We start from the raw sequence: 23,440 nt of genomic DNA on the forward strand, positions 1-23,440 counted from the left end.
GGTAGAGGGAGGTGAGCCATCCCAAACCAGAGCCGACGGTGAGCCTCCACCACTGCAGGCAGGGAAGCAGGGCAGCCAGGCCTCCACGGGCCGTGGGGGCGGGAACCGGGCCTGTCCTGCACCCTGAGCACAGCAGCCCCCGTGCTGACCAGCCTCTCCTGTGTTCTGGGCACCACGCCGTGTACCTGAAACCGGACTTCCTGAACTGCTGCACGTAGAAGCGGATGTCCTCCTCGGTCACAATCCTGCTGAGGCTGGGGTCTTCCGGGGATTCCACAAAGAGTCCTCCTGCAAAAAGCCACTTGTTCCCGATCCCACGCCCTCGGCCAGGGGTCCCACCGCGAGTGCCGGCCTTCGCAATGGAGGCTGACCTCCTAACTGCCTCCCGCCTCCCTTGGCGCTCCTTCATTCATCCTCTCTTATCCACAGGGAGCCCCTTTGCTCTTCGTCAGAGAAATCTGTGTTGCCTCTGTCATTCTAGAACCCAAGAGTGTCACACCCAGGCCTCCGCTTCTGGGACACACACGAGGACTGACCACCCCCCTCCTGTCCTCCCAAAACGACACCTCCGTCCCAGGATGACACCTGTCTTCGGCCCTGCCAGCCCTCCAGCTCTCCCTCTCCCCTAGACGAAGCCTTTCCTCCCTAGCTTAACGAATCCCATCCCTCTTCAGATATCTCCACGGAGAGTCTTGGAATGTTCACCAGTGCCTGCTCCCATCGTCCTCAGAGCCTGGAAAACCATCAGCCAGGGCGCAGGCGTGCTGTTGCCCTCGGCACACTCACGGGCCCTCCCTCAGTGTCCTCGGTGTGGAATCTCATGTTTTCAGGGGTGTACACTGTGTCCTGGCAGTTCCCCGTCCTGGGGGTGGGGGGCCAACCCTGTGATGCTGATGGACAGCCCAGGGACCACCGCCATTTCACGGGGGACAGCCCCGGGGGGCTCCCCAGGCTCAGCTGGGAGCTTTGGAGGCACAGGAGCTGGGAGATGGATGCAGCCTTCTGTGAGCTCCAGCGCAGGGCTATGTGAGCAGGTGCCTCTGTGATGAAGCACTTGAGCCTCCCTGGAGGCCGGAGCTCCTAGCTCTCTGCTGTCTCGGGGCCGGGTGACAGCCCCTCGTGCCCCCCTCCCTGCGTTCCTGCCATCCGTCCGCCTCCCCTTGGACTCCCCGACTCTGCTGCCTGTGCTACCTCACCAAGTGTGAGCTCAAACCGTCTGCAGAGCGAAGGAATGCAGAGTGACCGAGTGACCGAGAAAGGAATGGAGGGAGGAGGCGAGAGGGAAGGGAGATGTGGTCTTGACCAGTGAGAGGCGTATGGCCTTTAGGGTCAGAGGAGTTTAAGCCCAGCCTGGCCACTTGGACACGTTCCTGAGCTTCATTGTCCTCATGTGTAGAATGCAGATAATAATGGGGTTTTTAAGGGTGTCATGAGGATTATAAATAATGTATCTAAAGAGGGCCAGGCCAGCATTTGCTGCACATAGTAGGTGCACAAACAAGTAGTAGTGTCCTCATCATCAATAAAAATACAAGTGAATAATGGTAAGGCCAGAGTGTTGGGGCAAAGGTAATGTCTGTGGGAACAGTGCTGGATCTCGGAGCCATGGATGAACTCCAATCTGTTCTTCACTCTGACTCCTCACTTGTTTCCAACCCAGGAGGGAGGACAAGGGTGGAAATGTGACGGAACTGGAATGACAGGACTCGGGGCTGGGATGGAGGAGAGGACAGTGGACTATGACAGGGGAGACCTGGCTTGGGGTCTAGCCCAACTCTCCCTCTGCCTGCACCAGGTGACCCTGCAGATGTCAGTTCCTATCTTGGGTCTCAGTCCTTGTCAGTAGAGGCTGGGATTGCCCCAACAAGCTCTAAGAGTCCCCCAAGCTCTTACTGTTTAAGATCTTGAATCCAAAGGTCCCTGAAGGAAAGGAACCTGAGGCCCTGTGGTCAGCCCAGGGCTAAGGGGAGTGTTAGTCACCTGCGGGGAACCCTATGGTAAGCCAGTCATAGTTCAGAGCTGGCAGGTGGCTGTTTCTGCTCATAGAGTCCGATGGAGAAATGCTCATTCAATGCTCAGCTGGCTCCTGCCATGGCCCTCCTGTCTCCCTTCCCTTCTAAGAATACCTCTTACCCTTTTCACAGACGTTGGACGTGTTGAGCTTGGTCTGTAGGAAGAAAAGTTGGAGATTATGTCATGGGAAAGAAAATCTGCTGGAACAGGTCACCTACGAGTGCCATCAGACTAGTACAAACATGCTAAACTCCCAAGAGGTAGGCAAGTCCTCAGGGGTCACAGCAGAAATAGCTAACAATCAAAGCTCTGGGCCTAAGCTGCCCCCACTTGCAGGTCTTGGTGATATGAGAACTTGATTCTATCAACCAATGGGAATAGAGATGAGACCTTAGGTCTATGGCAGATGGGAAGTTAAAAATAAGACCCTCCACAGTAAATCTGTGGTCCCACCCATCATGACAGAGAGATGTCAAAGGAGTTGGTCCATTCAGTTTGGAACTAAGAGGACACCAAAAAATGTTCACCCAGAAATTCATAGCTACAAGCCTGCCTTCACAAGTGCTTGGGTTTGAATTTACACTCTCTCCATGATCTGGAAATACCCAAGATGCAAAGTTAACAGTAACTACAACAAAGGATGTCTGACAGAAGCAGCCAGTGCTAAAACACAAGAGGGCCATTTCCTCAATCCCAGCTGAAGCCAACTGGCACAGATTCAGTGCTGCTTCAAGATGAGCTCACAAACCAAAATTACAAAACTCCCTCTCTTCTCTATCCCACCCCCCTCTTGCAAATCCCATTGCAAAAAACAGTAAACATAGCAAATAGTGAACCTACACGAATAAAATAGAAAGATGCAAATTGACCATCACTTTTCAAAGACCACCAGCCAATCAGGAGTGAGTATGCAAATTAACCCAACAAATTTGCATATGCCGGAGCTGAGCGGCTGGGGGTGGGGTGGCTCCTTGCACAAGTGCCGACACCAAGCAGCTTGAGTCCCGGGGACAGGCGTCCTCGGGACCCAGGCCGCTCTGAGCCTGTAGGCCTGTGCATAGGGCTGGAGCGGCTGGGGTCCTGGAATGCCCCCGGCCACTCCACGCCTATGTGTGCAGTCGCTGAGCGGCTTGGGGCAGGGCGGGAATGTCCCCTGCAGCGAGCAAGCAGACAGCAGGGCCCTGCTTGGCCCTGCGGCAGTGAGCCAGAAGAGCAAGCAAGCCCCCACAGAGAGCAGCAAAGGGCAAGCAGGCCCCCACAGAGAGCAGACACCAGGGCCTGAGGTGGCATCAAGCAGGTGGGTCCTCAGAGAGCAGAGAACCACGGGGAGCAGGCCTAAGCTGTCTGTAGGACATCCCCTGAGAGCTCCCAGATTGGAAAGGGTGCAGGTTGGGCTGAGGGACCCACCCCCCATGCACGAATTTCATGCACCGGGCCCCTAGTATCAACTAATAGAACTTGTGAGAGAGAGGGAGAGAATGAAAATGAGTATGCTTAAAATTATTAAAAACATAAAAGAAACTGAAAAACAAGAACAGAACAATAGATCAGAGTGATTTGAAAAGGAGCCAAATAAAACTTTCATAAATTTCAAAAAATGTTCATTGAAAGAAAAACAAAAAACACACAAAACTTCAAAGATGGGTTAACCTGCAGATTAAACACCACTAAAAAACCAATGATAGGGTAGACCGGAGGCATGTTTCACATAAACAATGATAGGAGCCTCTAAAAGAAAAAAAAAATTGTCAACCTTGAATTCCATATTCAAACTATTCAAGATTGAAAAGCAAAAAAGACGTTTTCTGGCCAAAAACATTATGAGTTTACTATTAACAGACTGGAAAGAACTAACTACAAAAGAAAGTCCTTCAGAAAGAAGCAATTGAACTCAATATAAAAGAGTGAGATGCTAGAAGTGGTCAGCACAGAAAGTGGCAAACATGGGAAAGGCTAAGCAGGCACTGACTATATGAGGGTGGGTGGAGGGTATGGAGATAAACCATTATAAGCAACTGTGGTTGTTCATGAAAAGGGTTGAAACAGCAATTAATTTGGGGCTTTGATAAACAATTATGCATGTTGGTTAAAATGGTATAATTTCTCCACAGTCACTGTTATAATCATTCTTTGATTTTAGTTTCAAAGCTTTACTGGTGTGTGGCAGTGAGGATGTGACCTTCCCCCATCAGTGTGACCGGTAGCGTGGGATCCCACTCACCCTGACTACAGGAATCACAGGGAAGAGGGCCAGCTTGCTCATTCCCAGGCTCCAGTCCCCACCCCATCTTCCCAGGGAGGCCATGCAGAGACCTCTGCACCCCTGCCGCTCCCCCTTCCTGCTACCTATCCCCCTTCTACCCTCCCACCCCCATACCCCTCACCTCATCATGTGCTCTGAAAAAGAGTTTGAAAGTCCGGTACAGGTCCTCTTCCAGTTCAGCCTCAGCCACTCCCTAAAACAAAGTGTAAAGGAAGTCAGCTGTCTCTGAGGCATGAATCCACCAGGGGCAACCGCTCAGAAATAATAGAGCTTCTTCCTCCACACAGTCGCTGGGGGACCAGTGTTATGGGAAGGAACTGAGGCAGAGCATGGCAGTGTGTCTTAGTCCATTCCAGCTGCTATAACAGAACCACAGATTGTGTAGTTTACAAACACAGATACTTATTTAGTCTGGAGGCTGGGACGTCCAAGACCAAGGCCCCAGCAGACTCAGTGTCTGGTGAGAGCCCACTTCCTGGTTCAGAGATGGCATCTTCTCACTGTGTGCTCACGTGGTGGAGGGGGGAGGGGACTATCTGGGCACTAATTCCCTGTATGAGGGCTCTGCCCTCGAGACCCAATCATCTCCCAAAGGTTCCACCTCCTATTAACATCACATAAGGATTGGGATTTCAAGATAGGAATTTGAGGTGGGGTGAGGGTGGGGAGTGGACACAAACATTCAGTCTATAGCAAAGTGCCAATCTATTTTTATCTCCTCCTTCCAAATGCTCACCTAAACACACCCAGGCAACCACTAAACCGGATTGCAGAATGTTTTCTAAACGGTGCCCTGCTTTCCCACCTCCTTGATTTAAAATATTGTAGCCTCCACCAAGAACACCTACCTCCCTCAGTTTGGCCTTCAAGAAGCCTTCAATATCTGCCCCAAACACTGCCTCCTCCATGAAGTCCTGTCTTCCCCCATCACATAAAATAACTCTGCCCTTCTCGGTTCCCACAGAGCCTTTGCTGTGTCTCCTCGGAGCCCCCTGAGCGCAGGGAAGCATCCACTCATCTTCTGCCCGGGACCATCTGTGACTGGTCCTGGGTAAGGCTGACGGTATGTATGTCCCTCTCCTAGGAATGTTCCCAGAGAGGAGGGTCCCATAAGCCAGGCAATAGCCACTGCAGTGGCCAGCACCCTCCGTCCCTGCTCACTGCAAGAGTTCCTTCTCCACTGCATTGTTTGTTCTGCATATTGCAGATCATGAGAGCTCTGGGTCCACGGGACGCCAGCACCGCAGCAAAGGACACATTTGTCATCCGGTGGTGCTGGGTCTGCAGTTTATGATTTTATGAGGAAAGGGATGCTGTCGTGTTAATTACAATCCCCTTACATCTGTAAGATTCAATTATGATGGAGAATCAATCTGCTGTGTGATGAATGCCGAGGCAAGAAACAGCCACGGGAGGAAGCACATTTGAAGTGATCGATGAAAGCCCCGGTCAGCCCTGTCGCCACGAGTCATCACTCTTATTTATTGAGAGCAGCCCCATCCCAGAAACCGCTGCTGTTCAGGAGCCCAGGGGTGTATGTCAGTGTGTGGAGGCATCGTCACAGGCCAGAGGTCTGGGCGGGGCTTTGGCCCTCAAATGGTCCTTCGAGAGCGAACAGATGCCAAGAGGGTCAACAGAAAATCCAGGGAGCTCCCACAAAGCATGAGCGTGGGCAGCCTTTGTGCCTCAGCTGCCAAGATCACAGACTGTCTCCCGGGGGAGATGGGAGCCTCCCTCTAATCAGTGGGCCGGGGCAGCAGCTCTGCTTCATGTTCCGTCTACCTTGATAATAACTGGAATTTCTGTGAAACTCGGGGCCGAGTTCTCTCAAAGCACGCCAGAAAACAGGGCTGGGTGGTTGTCTCTGGGGTTGAGGATGCCAGTGGATAGAGGCACCTGATGCCTGGGCAAGAAGAAAAAACTATTCATTACTCCCTGCAGCCTGGCCAGGCAGATGAGAGAGAGGAGTCAGGACTCAGAGGGGCCCTGGCGCCCTGAGTCACTCTGACGCCACACTCGCTGGTCACTCGGCACTGAGGTGGGAGGGCCATCTCGAGGAGGAAGACCCTCAGGTTGAGGTGTGACCGTGTTCGAAGGCGGATTATAAATGGCCAGGCTGGAAGCGAGAACTCCAGACTCCAAGCCCCTCAGTATTTGGTTCTTTTCACTATAACATCACACCACCCATTGAAGAAAACAAAAATGAAATGCCACGAGTGTCTTCCGTGAATGGCACAAAACAAAACCATGATAAAGACTGTGAGGAGGTAGCTCACGGCTCCTCAGTTGAGGACGGGTGAAATGAATCATGGTCCATCTGAAAAGGAAGGAGGTAAATCTATAGGTACTGATAGGGAAATCTGTCTAAGATCTATTGAATAAAAAAAAGCAGAATGATTCAATTTATACTAAAAATTATGTATACACTCATGTGCACACACACACACACACACTTACTTAAAAATGTATTTTTTAAAATGGGAAACACCAAACCATTCACAGTAGCTAGTTATAGATGAGTGAAGGGGGATTTGATTTTTTATTTTACACAACTCAGTACTTTTTTTTAAGCTCATTTTTTTTTGTCTTTGCTGCCTCCTCGTCCGTCCTCCTTTTCTTACTAATACAAATGCAAAGCCTATTCCCTTCTTTGCCAAGCAAAGAAAAACACACCTTCTAGTATTAGTTTCCACCAGACTTGGCAAATTCTCAGGGCAAGATAGTAAACATGTGGGCTAAGGGTTCAAATAGCTGGGGCTGGGGCTGGATCTAAACCCAGAGTTTGTCTAAGCCACACCCCGCAGTGCTCAGCAAACTGAAGCGAGGGGGTGCGGGGGAGGCGGGGCTGTGTCATATTTAACTTATTGGCCTGGATTCAGCTTACATTTGCAGCTATAACCTGTTTGAAAACCATCCAATGACACCATCCTTTTTCCGATGAGGAAACCGAGGGCCAGAGATAGGAAGGGACTTGATCTATCACTGAGTAGGTAGCAGACATGCAGGCAGAACCAGGTGCATGGTTTCTCCTTAAGACCCCGCTCTGTGCTTACCCTGACCATGCCAGCGGGATTCCTGGGCTCCTGGCTGTGGCCAGGTCACTGATTTGAATATCCACCATTTCCCTGACAAGAGGTTTCGTTCTTAAGAACAAAACCATCCCCACACTCTTCCTGCAGATTTTAAACCCAGCTGCTGTAACAGAACAATAGAGGTACTGATTTTTTTCACAATGACTGTATCAACCTTCGAAACCAAACACTCTCCCGCTAGGACTGCGATGATTTAGTGTCTTCCCCCTGAGGTCACTTTTTCAATGAGGACTTTGAGCTCATCCTGGTTTGCTCCTTCCCTCTCTTCTGGGACACACAGACACACTCAGTCCAAGCTCCCTCCCAGCGTGGCATAAGGGGAGGCACGTGGGCTCTGAAGTCAAGCAAGACCAGGTCAACATCCTGACCCAGTCATGTACTTAGTATCAGCCAGTTAGTAAGCCCGTCAGAGTCTCTGCTTGCTCAGCTGAAAGGCCGGGAGAGATGCCACAGGGTTGCTGTGAACACAACTAACTGCATCCGGCACTCAAAAAAGCTGTAGCTGCAACCCCATTGTCCATGATGGATGAAGAAACAAATGTCACATACAGTAGGCTATCATTGTCTTAAGGAGAAAGGAAATTCTGACTTGTGCTACAGTGTGAATGAACCCTGAGGACATAATGCTAAGTGAAATAAGCCAGACACAAAAGGACAAACATTGTATGAGTCCACTTAGAGGAGTAAAATTCACAGAGGCAGGAAGCAGAATGGGGCTGCCAAGGTCTGGGGGGAAGAGTGAGTGGGGAGTTAATGTTTAACGGGGTCAGAGTTTCAGTTCTGCAAGATGAAGAGAGTTCTGGAAAGGATGGAGGTGATGGTTGCATAACAATGTGAATGCGCTTAATGCCACTGAACTGTATACTTAAAATGGTTAAAATGGTAAATTTGATGTTATGTGTATTTTACAACTTAAAAATAATAAAGATAACTTTAATGAGCTAAATCCCACTGATCAATACTCTAAATGAAGTTTGATCAAAACACAATACACAAAAACAAAACAAAACACACAATACACAGTGAAACTACTACTTCCTGTTTTCTATCTCCTATAATTACACAAATACAGCTTTTTTACCAGTATAAAGCAGTATTTCTCAAAGTGTAGTCAGAAGAAACCTTGGGGAACCCTGAAGCCCTTTGAGGGCACATAGAAGATACATAAATATTCGCTAGATGAAATAATGAATATTAATTCTTCACAAGTAATACCAGTTAAGGCATTTCTGACCTTTGAACATATTTGTAATGCTCAATCCCTCACACACATTACAGGGCACCTTTGTTTCACAGCAGCTAGGAGTCTCCTTACAAATATTCAGTCCAAAGGATGAAAAGAGAGAGAGAAAAAAAGAGGTAGAAGAGAAAAAAGTGGACATGAAACCCCACACCCTCTCCCTCCCTCTGGATTCTCCACATGGGGAACCCCACTGGTGGGGCCAGAGTGTTGAGGGCCTGTTGTAACCTATACACAGGCCCTGGGGCCGGGCTAGGGGAGAAGGTGCAAGGGTGAGAAGTGACAAAGGTGCATGGGGCATTCGAGGCGGTGAAGAGACCTGTGGGGCGGGGTGCTCTGGGAGGGGAGCTCTGGGCACACAGAGGGCAGGGGGAGAGGGTTGGACTCTTGCGGTGGGAGCCAAGCAGAGCCAGAGATTAGAAATGGGTCAAATAAGAGGTGAGAGGGACCCAAACCCAGCTTCCTAATTTAGTGTGGGACTCTGTCCCCTCCTCAATTCCCAGAGGCTAAGGAGCTGCCACTCAAGAACCAAGATCCACCGTTTGCTTCCCTCCCCCTCACCAGATGCTTCCCCGGTGTGAGCTGTACCAGGGGAAGCGAACACCCGGGAAAGGGCGACAAGCAGAACATCACACCTTAGACTGGCCTCCGATTTCTAGTCCAGCTGAAAGGATTTTCACGGGCCACCTGTGATGGGGTGATGAACCTCCACTACCGCTCACATCGACTACAACCTGGGGCCCCTTTCCAGGCTTTGCACAATGTATCTACCTCCTTCCAGTCCCACTCATAGATCACATTCCAAATATGCCTGTTTCTCACAGTCCCCACCCTTCCCCCACACTGTCCCCCTCCTGTTGTTATCCTCCTATTTCTTTCACAAGGGACACTGTCTCTTCTTCCCTTTACCCACCTGTTATGGGCTGAACTGTGTCTTCCCGAAGTTCCTATGAAGTCCTGACCCCTAGTAACTCAGAATGGAATGGTATTGGGAGATGGGGGTCTGAGACAGGTGCCCTTATAAGAAGAGGAAATGTGGACACAGAGACACCCGCACAGAGGATATACCATGTGAGGACACATGGAGAAGGGGGCCATCAACCAAGGAGGGGGCTTCAGAAGAAACCAACCCTGTAGACACCATGATCTTGGACTTCTGGCCTCCAGAACTGAGTGATAATAAATTCTGTTGTCTAAGCCACCCAGTCCACAGTACGTTGCTATGGCAGCCCTAACTGACTAGTATGCCATCTAATCATACCCATCCTTCAAGAGCAAGACGACTTCAAACTAATTAAGGTCATTTTGACTCCATTCAAACGTAAGGAAGCTGGCTCTTCCCACACCCTGGGCTGTGGCTCGGGAGGGCCCTGGCTTCAGTGGAGGATGTGATACTCGAGCGTCTTTTCATGATATTGCTGGATGCATCTGGCATCTTGCTGAATGGGTCGGGTTAGTGCTCGAATAAAAACTTCTTCTTTCGAGGCACCATCTCTTAGAGAAAATTTACTCACTGAATCAAAACTGGGATGGTTATTGCCTGGCCATATGGTTCAGTGGTTGAGCATCAACCTATGAACCAGGAGGTCACAGTTTGATTCTGGATCAGGCCACATGCCCAGGTTGCAGGCTCGATCCCCAGAGTGGGGTGTGCAGGAGGCAGTCAATCAATGATTCGCTCTCATCATTGACATTTCTATCTCGCTATCTCTCCTGTCTTCTCAGAAATATATATATATATATATGCATAAGTGAACATTATGACTGAACGATCCGTTGACTAGTCTCTATGACACGCACTGACCACCATGGGGCAGACGCTCAACGCAGGAGCTGCCCCCTGATGGTCAGTGTGCTCCCACAGCGGGAGCACCACTCAGCCAGAAAGCTGGGCTCAAGGCTGGTGAGAGCAGCAGAGGCGGCGAGAGCCTCTCCTGGCTTGGCAGCAGCGCTACCAAGTGGTGGCACCAGGCACAGTGAGCCTGGATGAGCACAGGACCTGGCCCTGGCTCAGGCTCCTCCTTGGCCACCTGCTGCTTGGCACACTGCTACATCCCCTGAGGGGTTCCAGATTGCGAGAGGGCACAGGCCAGGCTGGGGCCCCCATACCCCCACCCCCAAGCACAAATCCGTGCACTGGGCCCCTAGTATATTATAAAAACACACACAATAAAACTGGGTTGGTTGTGACCTTTGTTATAAATAGTATGACCTTCAAGTATTGGAAGGTCAAGAAATGGGTGAGAGATGTGGGGAAACGCTCTGTGCTCTTGATTAATGAATTTGATCCACTCTTCTCTCTTTACAGTGTTAAAGAAAATTCTTTTATCCTTTCTGGTATTACCTGGATGTAGCTGGACATTGGGGTCCAGAATCCGCAAATGAATGACTAGCAGGTGCCCCCACTGCTGAGGTGAGCTGTGGGGTTAGGGAGGCAGATGATGCTGGCTCACATTGCTGCTCTCAGTGAATCCCCATGAAATGTGGCAGTGACACCCCATCACACATATCACCCAAGCTCCAAGGGGCATCCTGGGTGTTGTGGCACATGGGGTGACACCTAGCAACCCCTCCACATCTCCCAAAGCACACAAAGGGCCAGTGTAGGGCTTTTAGGCTCTGCTGCTCCCTGTGATCACAAACCTTCCTCCTCAAGAAGCCAAGGGCAGGAGCTGTCACCAACATGAGGTGGGTTCTACTCTACCTAGGAACAGCTCCAAACTAGTGCTCAGCTCCCACTCCACAGTTTTGAAGAAGCAGGAGAACCTGGCGTGCTGTCAGCCCCACCACTGTCCCCCTCACCAACCCAAACACACACACACACACACACACACACACACACACACACACACACACACATACGTGCCATCACCTGGAAAGGACCAGCTGAGCTCTGGAGTCAGTTTCATCTGAGCCCATTTGTACAATAATTTCTGAATAAAGCCACAGAAAATTAAAGGGGACAGAGATACATCAAGCCAATGGGGAGGGGAGAGAAAGGGGAAAGAAGAACAATACCTTGCTAGGGTCATTGATCTCAGGGCCCCAAACTTACCGGTTCTTGGAAATAGAGCTGGTAATTAAAAACAGGATTGGCTTTGAGTATCTCCATCAGCGACACATTGGGGTTTGCTGGCATGAAGGGAGTATTCAAACTTGCCACTGCCCTATGGAAAGAAGAGGCACCAAGACTTAGACCCTGTCAGACGATAGTCTATAAGGACCTTGCACATCAAGCCAAAGCTCAAAGTGGGAAAGTGATGTGCACAAGCTCTCACACCGTCAGTGTGTGGGAGAATGGGCTCTGCACTCAGATTTCTTGAATCCCAGCCCAGGGGTTCCCTTCCCCACCCCCCCGCCACCCCACCTCATCCCCGTTAAACTGCAGTATTTCTCACTTGCCTTAGATGAAGACAGACAGAACACACACACAACTACATCTAGTGTATCAACCTTGACCAGAATATGTGAACACTATAATTTCTCCCTAATTTTTAGCATTTTTTTCCTTCTTTCCTTCACTCACTGTGTCTCTCCTGTGTTGAGTGTAATTCCATGCTATATACTAGGGGAGAAAAAAATATAAAATCAGTATTCAAGGAGCTTATTATAACTTAATAAGGAAAACTAGACAAATACACCCATGGCTTTATTATGCAATAGACTGTGAGATAAGCGTGAGAACAGCACAGAATGCCGTGGGTGCTCAGGAGGATAAAACATTTCTGGATCTGGGTGTCATGGAAGACCTGGTGCGAATGTGAACTTGGCATCTAACCCAGTAGGTAGAGAAACTTTTTGGTGAATCCAATTGTTAAGAACTGAGCTCTTATTTTGCCTTTGAATGAGGAAGAGGACAGAGAGAGAAGCTAAAGAGATCAGAAAAGCAAGAGTGTGAACAAATTATAAATATTTTAGAAAATGTTTGCTTTTTCTTAGTCTTTGATCCCACTCTACCATTTGAGCTGGTGTTGAGCTGAACCTAGTTCTCCTGTGTTTCCGTTCTTATAAACTTAGCCAAATAAAAAGGAACTAGATTCGTTAGGGAAACCAGATGGCAGGTAAGGATAATGCTTATTGAACCTGCTAAGATCCCAGACTGAAATGGGAGGTCAGACAAGTTTTCATTTTGGTTGCCAGCTCAAAAGGAGTGTGGCTGCAAAAAACCACCCGCCTCTCTGGGTTGGAAACCCATCTGAAAGCTCCTGCTGCAGCTCTGAAATGCCTTTCTAACCTGACATCTGTGCAGCACGTTGCAGGTTGGGTAGTCAGGTTGCCGCTTTGTGGTCGAGGACACAAGGCCTAACGAAGTGATCTGTCACACAGCCAATTCAGGGCGAAACTGGAAGCCACATTTTCTGACTCCCTGTCCAGGACTGACGTCTCTCCTGATGCCTAATTCTATAAGCCCAACACCCCTGCCGCCTTCCCACTCCCCTCAGGGTCTACCATCCTTCTCCCGCGTGCCCACTGAGTACTGTCCCTGAATTATCTGTCCCACCACCAGCAACTGAGACAGGCCTCACTTTCTAAGACATTAGCTCATTAAGCCCTCCTTGTTAATGTGTCAGTGGGCACGAAGGAGCTAAGGTACTACCTTCCCAGATAACCTATTTGTTTTCCAGACATTTTCTGTGGTTTGAGACTCAAGGAAGGATTCTAATGGGAATTCAGCCCCAGTCTTACCCAAATTCTCATTGCTCATGGCCTAATTACCTTACTCTCTCAGGGTAGAAGAGAGCCATGCTCCACACCACCATGCCACCCCAGTCGTGGCCAATGAACACCGCTTGGAGGATGCCCTAGCAAAGGATAAAGAAGGGAGGTGAATGTGGGCAGGTTTCCGGGGTGAGGTGCTGAGAGCCCAAGGCCTTGTGCTCTCCCCTGAGCCCAACCCTCAAATGCAATTCTTTCATTCACTTTCTAGGGACCCCTCCACTGATCACGCCATGTAAGGTCATTATAGCATCAGGCCTGGGGCGGCCACACTGGGCCGTGTCCACTTAGATGTCCCCAGCGCACTCAGAAGTTCCAGTGCCAATTCCGTAGGACTGAGAATCTGCAGAGGTCAGGGACCATGACATTTTGGCCTCATTTACTACTGCCTGGAACCCTGCCTGGGTGTGGTACTGGAACGCATTAGTCATATCAGATTCTTCCCTTGATTCTCACACCGCTTAACAAGTGATAAATCCCACTGCGTTGAGGCTCTCTTAGCCGCCCCTCCCCTTTCATTTCTCACCATGGCCTAACTGAGGATGGCAGGAGGCTGTCACTGAGTTATTATCTCAGGAATAGTACATGTGCTCTGCAAAAGCATATTCGCAGGTCACCCTTGCTGATTTGTTTTGAGTTTGACATTCCAAATAATGTTAACTGAAGGCATTTGATTTTAGCCATTTCAAAAGAAATGTAAGTTTTAAAAAGTTGTGAAACATTAGCCTATAGCAGTGGTTCTCAACCATCCTAATGCCGCGACCCTTTAATACAGTTCCTCATGTTGTGGTGACCCCAACCATAAAATTATTTTCGTTGCTACTTCATAACTGTAATTTTGCTACTGTTATGAATCGTAATGTAAATATCTGATATGCAGGATGTATGTTCATTGTTACAAATTGAACATAATTAAAGCATAGTGATTAATCCACAAGAACAATATGTAATTATATGTGTGTTTTCCGATGGTCATAGGCAACTCCTGTGAAAGAGTCATTCAACCCCCAAAGGGGTCTCGACCCACAGGTTGAGAACCGCTGCCATATTGAGTCACGGAATCTCTCCAGTCTGCTTTTCCAAAGCTGGAGAAGCCTTATCAACTGATGAACTCAGTATTACACAAAGGTTAAAGTCCCTTAGAGCAACTCCCAAACAATAAGGGATTGAGTCAGTGGATGAATGCCGAATCTTTTCTATTCTCAAGCGCGACAGCTCTGTGGTGCATTCTACATGAATCTTTAGAGAGTTCTTAGCAAAACTAAATCCCGATTGTTCATAGCAGTAATGAGTCCATTAATACCTCTGGATTGTCTTTCTTTCCTAACTTGCCTCACTGTTCCCATCCCCTCACTTTTGTTTTCTGAAATTGTCTCTCAACAAACTAACTGTACTCAAGTCCTTATCTTAGGTCACCTTTGAGAGAAAAACTAAAATATATGATAAAATAAATTTGGAAAATCTTCATTCAACTGTAGTTAAACATGTTTCTTTGTTACAGGAATTTAAGAGTTTTAATAATCTAATGTTGATCATGGCTCTTCAAGAGGGGATAAGAAATTCAGGCTTCCCAAACTTGAACTGTAAACTTTTATCCCAAGGCAACTTACAGAACTAGCACTTCCTGAAACTCATGTTAGGGATGCTCTCATGTTAGAGATACTTGATCTAAAGTTTTTGCAACTTCTCTTATTTAAAAAAAAAAAACCCACGATATTTTATTGATTTTTAGCATGAAAGGGAGAAAGAGAGATAGAGAGAGAGAGAGAAAGAGACATTGATGTGGGAGTGAAACATCAATCAACTGCCTCCTGCACACCCCCAGGGATTGAACCTGCAACAGGGGCATGTGCCCTGACAGGGAATTAAACCATCAACCTTTAGGTGCATGGGATGATTCCCAACCAACTGAGCCACACCAGCCAGGGCCAACTTCTCTTATATTTGAATAAGAAAAATATATATTTAAAATATTAAAAGTGCTTAAGAGTAGATAGGGGAGTGAAAAGCATTTTAAAATGTATCAAAATACAAGTACCTCATTTTGTACCACCATCAAGAAAAAAATGGCTACAGTGCTGGTACTTAACCCCAAGAAGATGTCCAGTGGCAGGTCTGAAGAGGGGAAATTAAATGGCTAGACAGTCCATGGAAAACTTCCTGCAACTTCCATTGGAGGATGGAACAATGTGCTACTTAGTTGAAAAGAGCAAACTCCTCTCACCACACCACCCACCTCTCCCCTCTAATTACTGTGCTGGATGGTGAAATTAAACCCAGCAGGTAGGCAGCTCCTATACAGATTTCTGGAGCTATCTCATGCTCTGGTTAATTGTGTCCGCCTGCAGAGGCTGATTAGCATAATTAATCTTATCTTGTGATTACCCTGAGGAGAAAGTTCTGAATGCCCAGGTGGGATGTGGTGAATGAGTGACTGTGTCTATCTCCAAGTGACAAAGAAGCACAGGATGGAGAAGTTTGAGAACCAGAGCTTGGAACTAGGCTTACTGAGATAGGAGGGAAGAGCAGAGGAGGGGCACTTCGCACAAGTCAAGGCTCATGGGCCAGGACGTGCCCACACATCTGTATACAGCTGTGGAGTTCCCTATCTCCTCTCTTTGCTAGGAGCTCCCTGAGAACCAGGTCTTTGTCTTCTATATTTTCTCATCACTTACATCAGTGAAGGACCTACTGTTAGTTTTGGGCAGAGTAAGATATCTATAATAATAAAAGGGTAATATGCTAATTAGACCAGACAGCTGAACGACCTTCTAGATGCCCTTCCAGATGACCTTCCAGATGAAGCCGGGGCTGCAAGGGCCGAGCCCCTTCCACGAATTTAGTGCATCGAGCCTCTAGTTTAAGATAAGATGGGAAAAGCAAATAGAAGAATAGGATGGAATCAGACGGAGAAATGAAAGTATATTAGAAAAGATGGAGAAAGATAGATGGTTAGGGAGACAGATGGTTAAGTAGATGGAAAGATGAACTGGTGTGTGGCACCAACCATGTGCCAGGCTCTGTGCTATAAAATGGAGCCCAAATGCTTTATATAGAGCATCTTGTTCAATCATCACAACCCACGACACCCATTGGCTCTCAACTTAAAGGTGCATAAGAATCACTAATAATACTTGTTAAAATGAAAATTGCATGTAAAGAGATTTTAGTTTTATAATCTTCTCATAGGAGCTAGGAAGCTACATCATTAATAAGTAGCCAGGTGGTTTCCATGCAGTTGGGCCTAGGACCTCACCTTGAGAAATGCCATTTACTGAATAAGTGAATAAATGGATGGTTGGATGAATAAATAAACATACCCTTTGAGGCAGTTATTCTAGGAATCATTTGGAAAGGTAGAGACCGAGGAGCAGAGCAAGTGAGTACTTGTTCATCTCTCACTGTTAGTAACTGAGGGCATTTGTATCTGCCCTCCCTACTGTAGGATACATTTAGAGAAGGTTATATAAGAGACTGTCCATGCTCTTCAACGCATTTTCTTAGAGTGAAAAAGGGCAGAGGCTCAAGGTGGACGTATCAAATTTGAGGAATTTCTACCCTTATTCATTCAACCAATATTTTAAGCACACACTCCATGCCAGGCATGGAGGTTGTACTAATGAACAAAAATGACAACAAAAGGACAGCCTTTTTGGAGTTTAAAGCCTAGAACACCTCCTCTAACCACCAAGATAGATATTAATAATCTCACAAATACAACCTTATAAAGTGCTCCAAATATTTTTTTATAAATGCCCTGTTTATGGTGTTAACAGAAGCTAAGAGTCAGGGAAGGGTTCTTATTTGCATTGTTGTCTTAAGTATGACTCTGAGTTAACCAAATGAGCAGAGTAGGAAGAAGAATACTCCTGGCAGTGGAAAAGGACAGGCAGAACTCTGGGGGTTGAGGGAGCAAAGGACTTGAGAAACTGAAAGGCTATGGAGCAGGCTGGAGTATCCATAGAGCTGCATTTGGGGGGAACCAGAACATGGACAGGCACATCTTCAGCTAAGAAGGATGGAGCTCCAACCATGGTTTGGAGATGGAGAAAGGAAAAACGATTTGGAGGCCGCGTTATATGCAGGAGAAATGAAATCAGAGGAGACTCTCAGAGGTGAGAAGCTGTCCTGGAACATAAGGAGGCCTAAGGAGGAAGATTTGAAGATTAGCTTGTAAAGGAAGTGAGGGTATTAGAGACCCGCTTTCTTTGATGCCAGCTACAAAATCCAGGAGCTCAATGGGGTCCTGTGGGACCCTGTGGGATTAAACAAGCCTTTTGAAAGGCCCATCACAAAGGAGAGTGGACAAATTCCTGCCAGTCCCATTGTCCTTTATAATGAAAGCACCTGCTTTTTCTAATCCACCCCAGAGCCTGAAGGCCACATTGACTAGTTCGTCAACACATGACTACTTCTATGGCGATGAAGAGAATCACTAGCTCCGTTCCCATTTTCATGAAGTTTATGGAGAAGTGGGAGAGACTCTCAATTAAATAATCACAAAAGTGATCAGTGTGATGAATAAATGGTACAGGTAGCTATATTTCTGATAGTCTGAGAAGTCAGTGGTTGGTGGTGGTTGCCTTGGAGACATTTAAAATAAGACCTAAAGAATGAGAGAGGACTAGGTGGTGAACAGTGGTTGGTAGGGTGGGCTAGGACGATTGAATGTGGGAAATACATAAATGCACAGACCCTGTGATGGGAGGTACTATAAACAGTACAAGGAATGGACAGAGGGTGTGTGCGGCTACAGAAGAGGTCCATTGAGAGAATAAACCAACAGATCACCAAGGTTTGGACTATGTGGGGTTTTCAGCCATGGTCCAGTGAGTCACTCTCTCCCAAAGGAAACAGGTGAATATAGAGAGATTTACACCAGACAATGGCAACAGCTGAACATTTTAATTCTCTAGGGTGCTATATCTCAGAGGAGCATAGGACAGGAATTCTTGTTTCAACCAGAGTCTGGGTCTCACTTCGAGGGAAAGTACCCAATAGCTATGAGAAAAAAGAAAGTACACAGGTGACATACTAACTTAGCTATATGACTCTGAGCAAGTCATGCCCCCTTCTGAATCCCACCTCCTCCTCTAACCACCAAGAATTTTGGCCCAACACTTAGTTAAGAATTTGTTGAATCTTTGGATAAATAGACTCACTTTCCCGCCATGAGCTTTGTCTAGAGTGGAGCTATTATTTTTCCCATTTAAAAGGTCTCTTGAAATACAAGAACATCATTTAAAAGCGAGATCTTGCTGTAGATGGATATGTTCTAGTATTAGATGAGAAGGGGAATAAAACCACATCCATTTAAAATCTGACAGAGGACCAGGGAGAATAAAACCCTCTTGGTTTAATGACAGGACTAAATTGGGTTCTGTTTCAAGTTGCCATTGAGTTTCTGAGTTCTTTAGAAGGAAGATAAAACAATCTCAAAAAGAATGATGTATAAAACGGATTAATTTCCAGAGCATTCACAGATGCCATTGATGTTGCAAGTCTTCCTTCCTGAATTGTTTTCAATTTTCAATTAAGGGGCTATTTTAAAGCAAAGAGATGAACCTGGTGAAAGGGAGAAAGAGAGTGAGGAGGGAGTGTGGGAAAGAGGGGCTTTGTAATGACTTCCATGTGAGGACAGCCTGAAACCCCTTTTCCCAACCTCATCTCCTTCCATCCTTTCTTCCACTTTATGGTTGGAACACATCATAATTCCCCAACTTGTACACTATTTCAAGCCTCTGGGGTCTTACTTGGACTGCTCTGTGTCCAAGTAGAGTTCTTTTTCCCTCCTTTTGGTACTGATTCAAAACCTTCTGTCTTTCTCCTTTCCTTCTTCCAGGGAAAAAGAAGAGAGGAGAAAAGCCCTGATTGGTTTGGCTCCATGGATAGAGCGTTGGCCTGTGGGCTGAAGGATCCCAGGTTCGATTCCAGTCAAGGGGAGCGAGGAGAGAGGGAGGGAGGGAGAGAGAGAGAGAAGAGGATGAGGGGGAGGTAAGAGGTCAACCGAAGGACTTGTATGCATGCATATAAGCATAACCAATGGACACAAGACACTGGGGGGTAGGGGAGGCCGGGGGAATGTCAAGGGGGGAAAAAAAGGAGACACATGTAATACTCTTTGTAATACTTTAAGCAATAAAACAAAATTTAAATTTTTTTTTAAAAAAATCTAGCTTTTTCCAGACCCCACAAAAGCCAATTTACATTTATTTTTATTTTTATTTATGATGTTATCTCAGGCTAGCTCTTCCCCTAACCACAGCAAGCCTCTGACTTGGCTCAGAAGTAGCCACCCCTCTTGGATCCTAAATAGGAAGCAGGAAAAGAAAAACCCTCTTCTGTTTTCATTTTCCTCCTAAATCTACCTAAAAGCTTTCCTCTTTCTGCACTTTACCCCAGAGAGGCTGATACAGATACATGGGTTTTGCCACCTTCGTCACTGAGCTGCTAACTTGTTCTTCCCAGGACCGGCCCTCAGAGACCTCTTCCTCTCTCACAGTGACATTCCCTACTCTGCACCCTTCTCCTTCCCATGGTGGCATCTTTCTTCCCTCATACTCTAGGAATTGAGCAGAGGAATATGATTTTCCACAAAAAGAAGAAAAAATATCTCTAACATTTTCAAAATATTACCCTCATTACATGAGTAAATCAAGATGTAAGTGGTGAGTATCTAATCTAATAATAGACAAACAGGGTAATTGACCGTACCTTCGCTACGCCTCCCATTGACTAATCAACAAGATATGCAAATTAACCACCAACAAAGATGGCGGTTAATTTGCATACGTAGGCACAAAGCAGAGCAGCGAAGGCGCTGAAGGCGGATCCGGCCAGAGCAGCGAAGGCGCTGAAGGCGGCTCTGGCCGGAGCGAAGGCCTGGGTGCCGGGTGCCGGAGGAAAACCGGTGCCGGCAGCCAGGGGAAGGGAAGGCCTATTGCACAAATCTTTTCATGCAACAGGCCTCTATTTAAGAATAGAATAAATGTAGTAGAAGTGGCAGAAAATAATAAAAAGTTTCTTAAAATAGTGAACACATTCAGGGCATAGTGAACCCTCAATTTTTTAAAAAAAGTATTGTAGTTGCAGCATTAATTGTGGCATTGTGATGGGTAATTCCACTGTTAACTGTGGTAATCGACGAGATGTCAGAAGATGGATAAGCCTGTTCACAGCTCAGCTGGTGACGGGGGTATGGTTTGACTGGTGTTGACCTCAAGCAGTATTTCCAAATATGAATGTCATTGCCAAAATTCACAGTCCACCTTCCAAATCTGCACCACGTACCAAGTGTTCACCAATTGTATGTCTGTGGACACAGCTGTCTTTGTTTCTATTAGCTGTAGCACCCACTCATGGCAATGCTGCAGCTTTAAAACCAGCAATATCACATTTATATCAGTCCCTGACATGCCATCACGGTGAGGGAGACCAGAAATGGCAAGGCCACGTGGTGCAGATGAGATGGCCACATAAGCAAGCCCCAGAGGCACCTGGAAACCAGGGTTATGCTGGTGGCAGGCGTCACCACGGGATCAACTTAGACAAATGCCACCCAGGTAACTTGGCAAGGTTAGTATGAGGCATTACCACTTCAAGGGGAATGAAAACTTCTGTCCACTGTCAACCTCAATAAACTATGGACCTTGGTCAGAGAGCAGATACAGGTACATCAGTGGTTCTCAATCTTCCTAATGCCGTGACCCTTTAATACAGTTCCTCATGTTGTGGTGACCCGCAACCATAAAATTATTTTCGTTGCTACTTCATAACTGTAATGTTGCTACTGTTATGAATCGTAATGTAAATATCTGATATGCAGGATGTATTTTCATTGTTACAAATTGTACATGATTAAAGCATAGTGATTAATCACAAACACAATATGTAATTATATGTGTGTTTTCTGATGGTCTTAGGCGACCCCTGTGAAAGGGTCATTTGACCTCCAAAGGGGTCGCGACCCACAGGTTGAGAACCGCTGGCCTATAGGATATTTTCCAAACTTCTTGACTCAAGCAAACAGAGGTATCCTATTCCCTGGTAGATGCTTTTCATGAAACAAACAAACAAAAAAACAGAATAAACTCATCTCTGCCTTGGTAACTTCTTCTGGGCAACCACCCACCTCCCACTGTCCCAAAGTGTGCCTTTCCTAGCCCTGCTACCCTGCTCGAGGGCTCCAAAAGCTAACACCTTGAAAGGCTTACATCTTGTATTAATTGCCCAGACCCAAACAGAATTCTCCAAAGAGATCAGTTCAAAATTATTACTTACCAACTTATCTAGGAAGGTTACCATGTCCTAAGAAAGAAAACACACCAAAAAATCAGAAATTGTATCCACCCACCTCAGCCACTTCCAGATTAGAATTACTGTGTCAGCCTTTGTTTTAGACTGAATTTTATCTCCCTAAAATTCATAGGTTGAAGCCCTAACCCTTGGTACCTCCGAATGCGACTGTATCTGAAGATGCGGTCATTAAAAAAGGTGATGAAAGTTAAAATGAGGTCATTAGGGTGAGCCCTAATCCAATGACTGGTGTCCTTATAAGAAGAGGAGAGTTAGCTCCATCAGTGGGAGGGTCGTCCCATTCACTGAGAGGTCACCAGGTCAATTCCCCATCAGGGCACATGCCTGGGATGCAGGCTCGATCCCCAGTAGTGGGTATGTAGGAGGCAGCCAATAGATGGCTCATTGATGTTTCTCTCTCTCTCCCTCCCTTCCTTTCTCTCAAAAAATCAATTAAAAAACACATTTTAAAAAAAGAAGAGGAGATTTGGACATAGATACACACAGAGGAAAAACCATGTAAAGACACAGAGAGAAGATGGCCATCTTCAAGCCTCATCTAGAAGCCTCAAATAAACCATGCTGACACCTTGATCTCAGACTTCTAGCCTCTGGAATGGCAAGAGAATAAATTGCTGTTGCTTTAGCCACTCAGTCTGCAGTACTTTGTTATGGCAGCCCGAACAAACTAACACACTGTTCAATCATTTCACTGGCTTTTGAGTTATCTCCCTTCCCTTTCCAGCATCCTCTCAGAAGTGGCAGAATGGGGGAGGCAAAGACTTAGAAATTGAGGAAGGAAAAACAACCCTAGCTGGAAATTAAGCTTTTACCCATGCTCCCTTATGAGATGCAAAGGCTGCGTGAGGGGCTGAATGGGGGGAGCTCCACAGGAGTGGTGACTCTGAGATGGTGGCTTTTTATAATTTGAGTGTAATCAGCACTATTGCCAGTTTCCTGTTTCTTCCCCTTGACCCCTCCAGCCTTTGCTTTTGTTCTAAGATGGTCTGCCCCTTTCTCCTCCTGCAAGCTTGGAGGTGAGGGGCCCCCTCCCCCATGGTGCTTCTGGCCACCTTAGAATATGAATGCCATTACAGTCACCAATCCATACAATAATCCTTAGGGCTGGCCACCAATATCTTTTACCAAAATATAGTGATTTTTAAAATTCCCAGGATGGAATGACAATCTGGTGGAGTGGCTAAGAGGAGGGATGGGGGAGCTATTGTATAGGGTTCAAACCTGGCTCTACTGGCTGTTGACCTCAGGAAATGACTTTCCCTCGCTGTGACTCAGTTTCCTCTTCCATACACCAAACATTGGCTATCAGTTTGAAATGTTATCTCAACTTTCAGTAAAAATTTACACCTAAATTCTGTGAAATGATGTTTCCCTAGGATTTAAATGAGTACCCACATTTCTGTCTTATAACAGTAAAAATTCCAGGATGAAAAAGATATTACAGATGTTATCCAAAGACTCTTCTTACCTTGCATAACATTTCCAAGGAATATTCTTCTATTTCTGCAATTAAAAAAAAATAAAAAATATATATGTGTGTGTGTGTATATATATATATATATATATATACACACACACACACACACACACACACATATATATATTTTGCATGATTAAAAATTATCAACAAACTAAAAGGGCCTATTTGCCAAAAATAAATAAGTAAATAAATTAATAAATCTATCTTATTAAATTCTTAGATTGAAGCAGTCTACTTGCTTACTTTTGTTTTTGTTGCCTGTGCTTTTGGTGTCACATCCATGAAATCATTACCGAGAAGCTTTTCCCCTATGTTTTCTG

At 46.5% G+C, this 23,440-nt stretch overlaps 1 protein-coding gene across 3 annotated transcripts in view; it reads right to left on the reverse strand.

Moving 5' to 3' along the window:
• The window catches only part of LOC132235327 (bifunctional epoxide hydrolase 2-like), a 66,073-nt gene that overhangs the window by 7,250 nt on the left and 35,383 nt on the right, over positions 1–23,440 (reverse strand). For all 3 annotated transcript variants that reach the window (XM_059697529.1, XM_059697527.1, XM_059697528.1), the window contains 7 exons: positions 23,109–23,143; positions 21,605–21,631; positions 13,325–13,410; positions 11,664–11,775; positions 4,398–4,469; positions 2,134–2,167; positions 186–288 (listed from right to left, as the gene is read on the reverse strand). In XM_059697529.1, coding sequence (XP_059553512.1) covers positions 186–288; positions 2,134–2,167; positions 4,398–4,469; positions 11,664–11,775; positions 13,325–13,410; positions 21,605–21,631; positions 23,109–23,143 — 469 coding nt within the window. The remainder of the gene's footprint in view (positions 1–185; positions 289–2,133; positions 2,168–4,397; positions 4,470–11,663; positions 11,776–13,324; positions 13,411–21,604; positions 21,632–23,108; positions 23,144–23,440) is intronic.

The sequence above is a fragment of the Myotis daubentonii genome, chromosome 5, assembly GCF_963259705.1.
Source record: "Myotis daubentonii chromosome 5, mMyoDau2.1, whole genome shotgun sequence".
Classification (NCBI taxonomy): Eukaryota; Metazoa; Chordata; class Mammalia; order Chiroptera; family Vespertilionidae; genus Myotis; species Myotis daubentonii.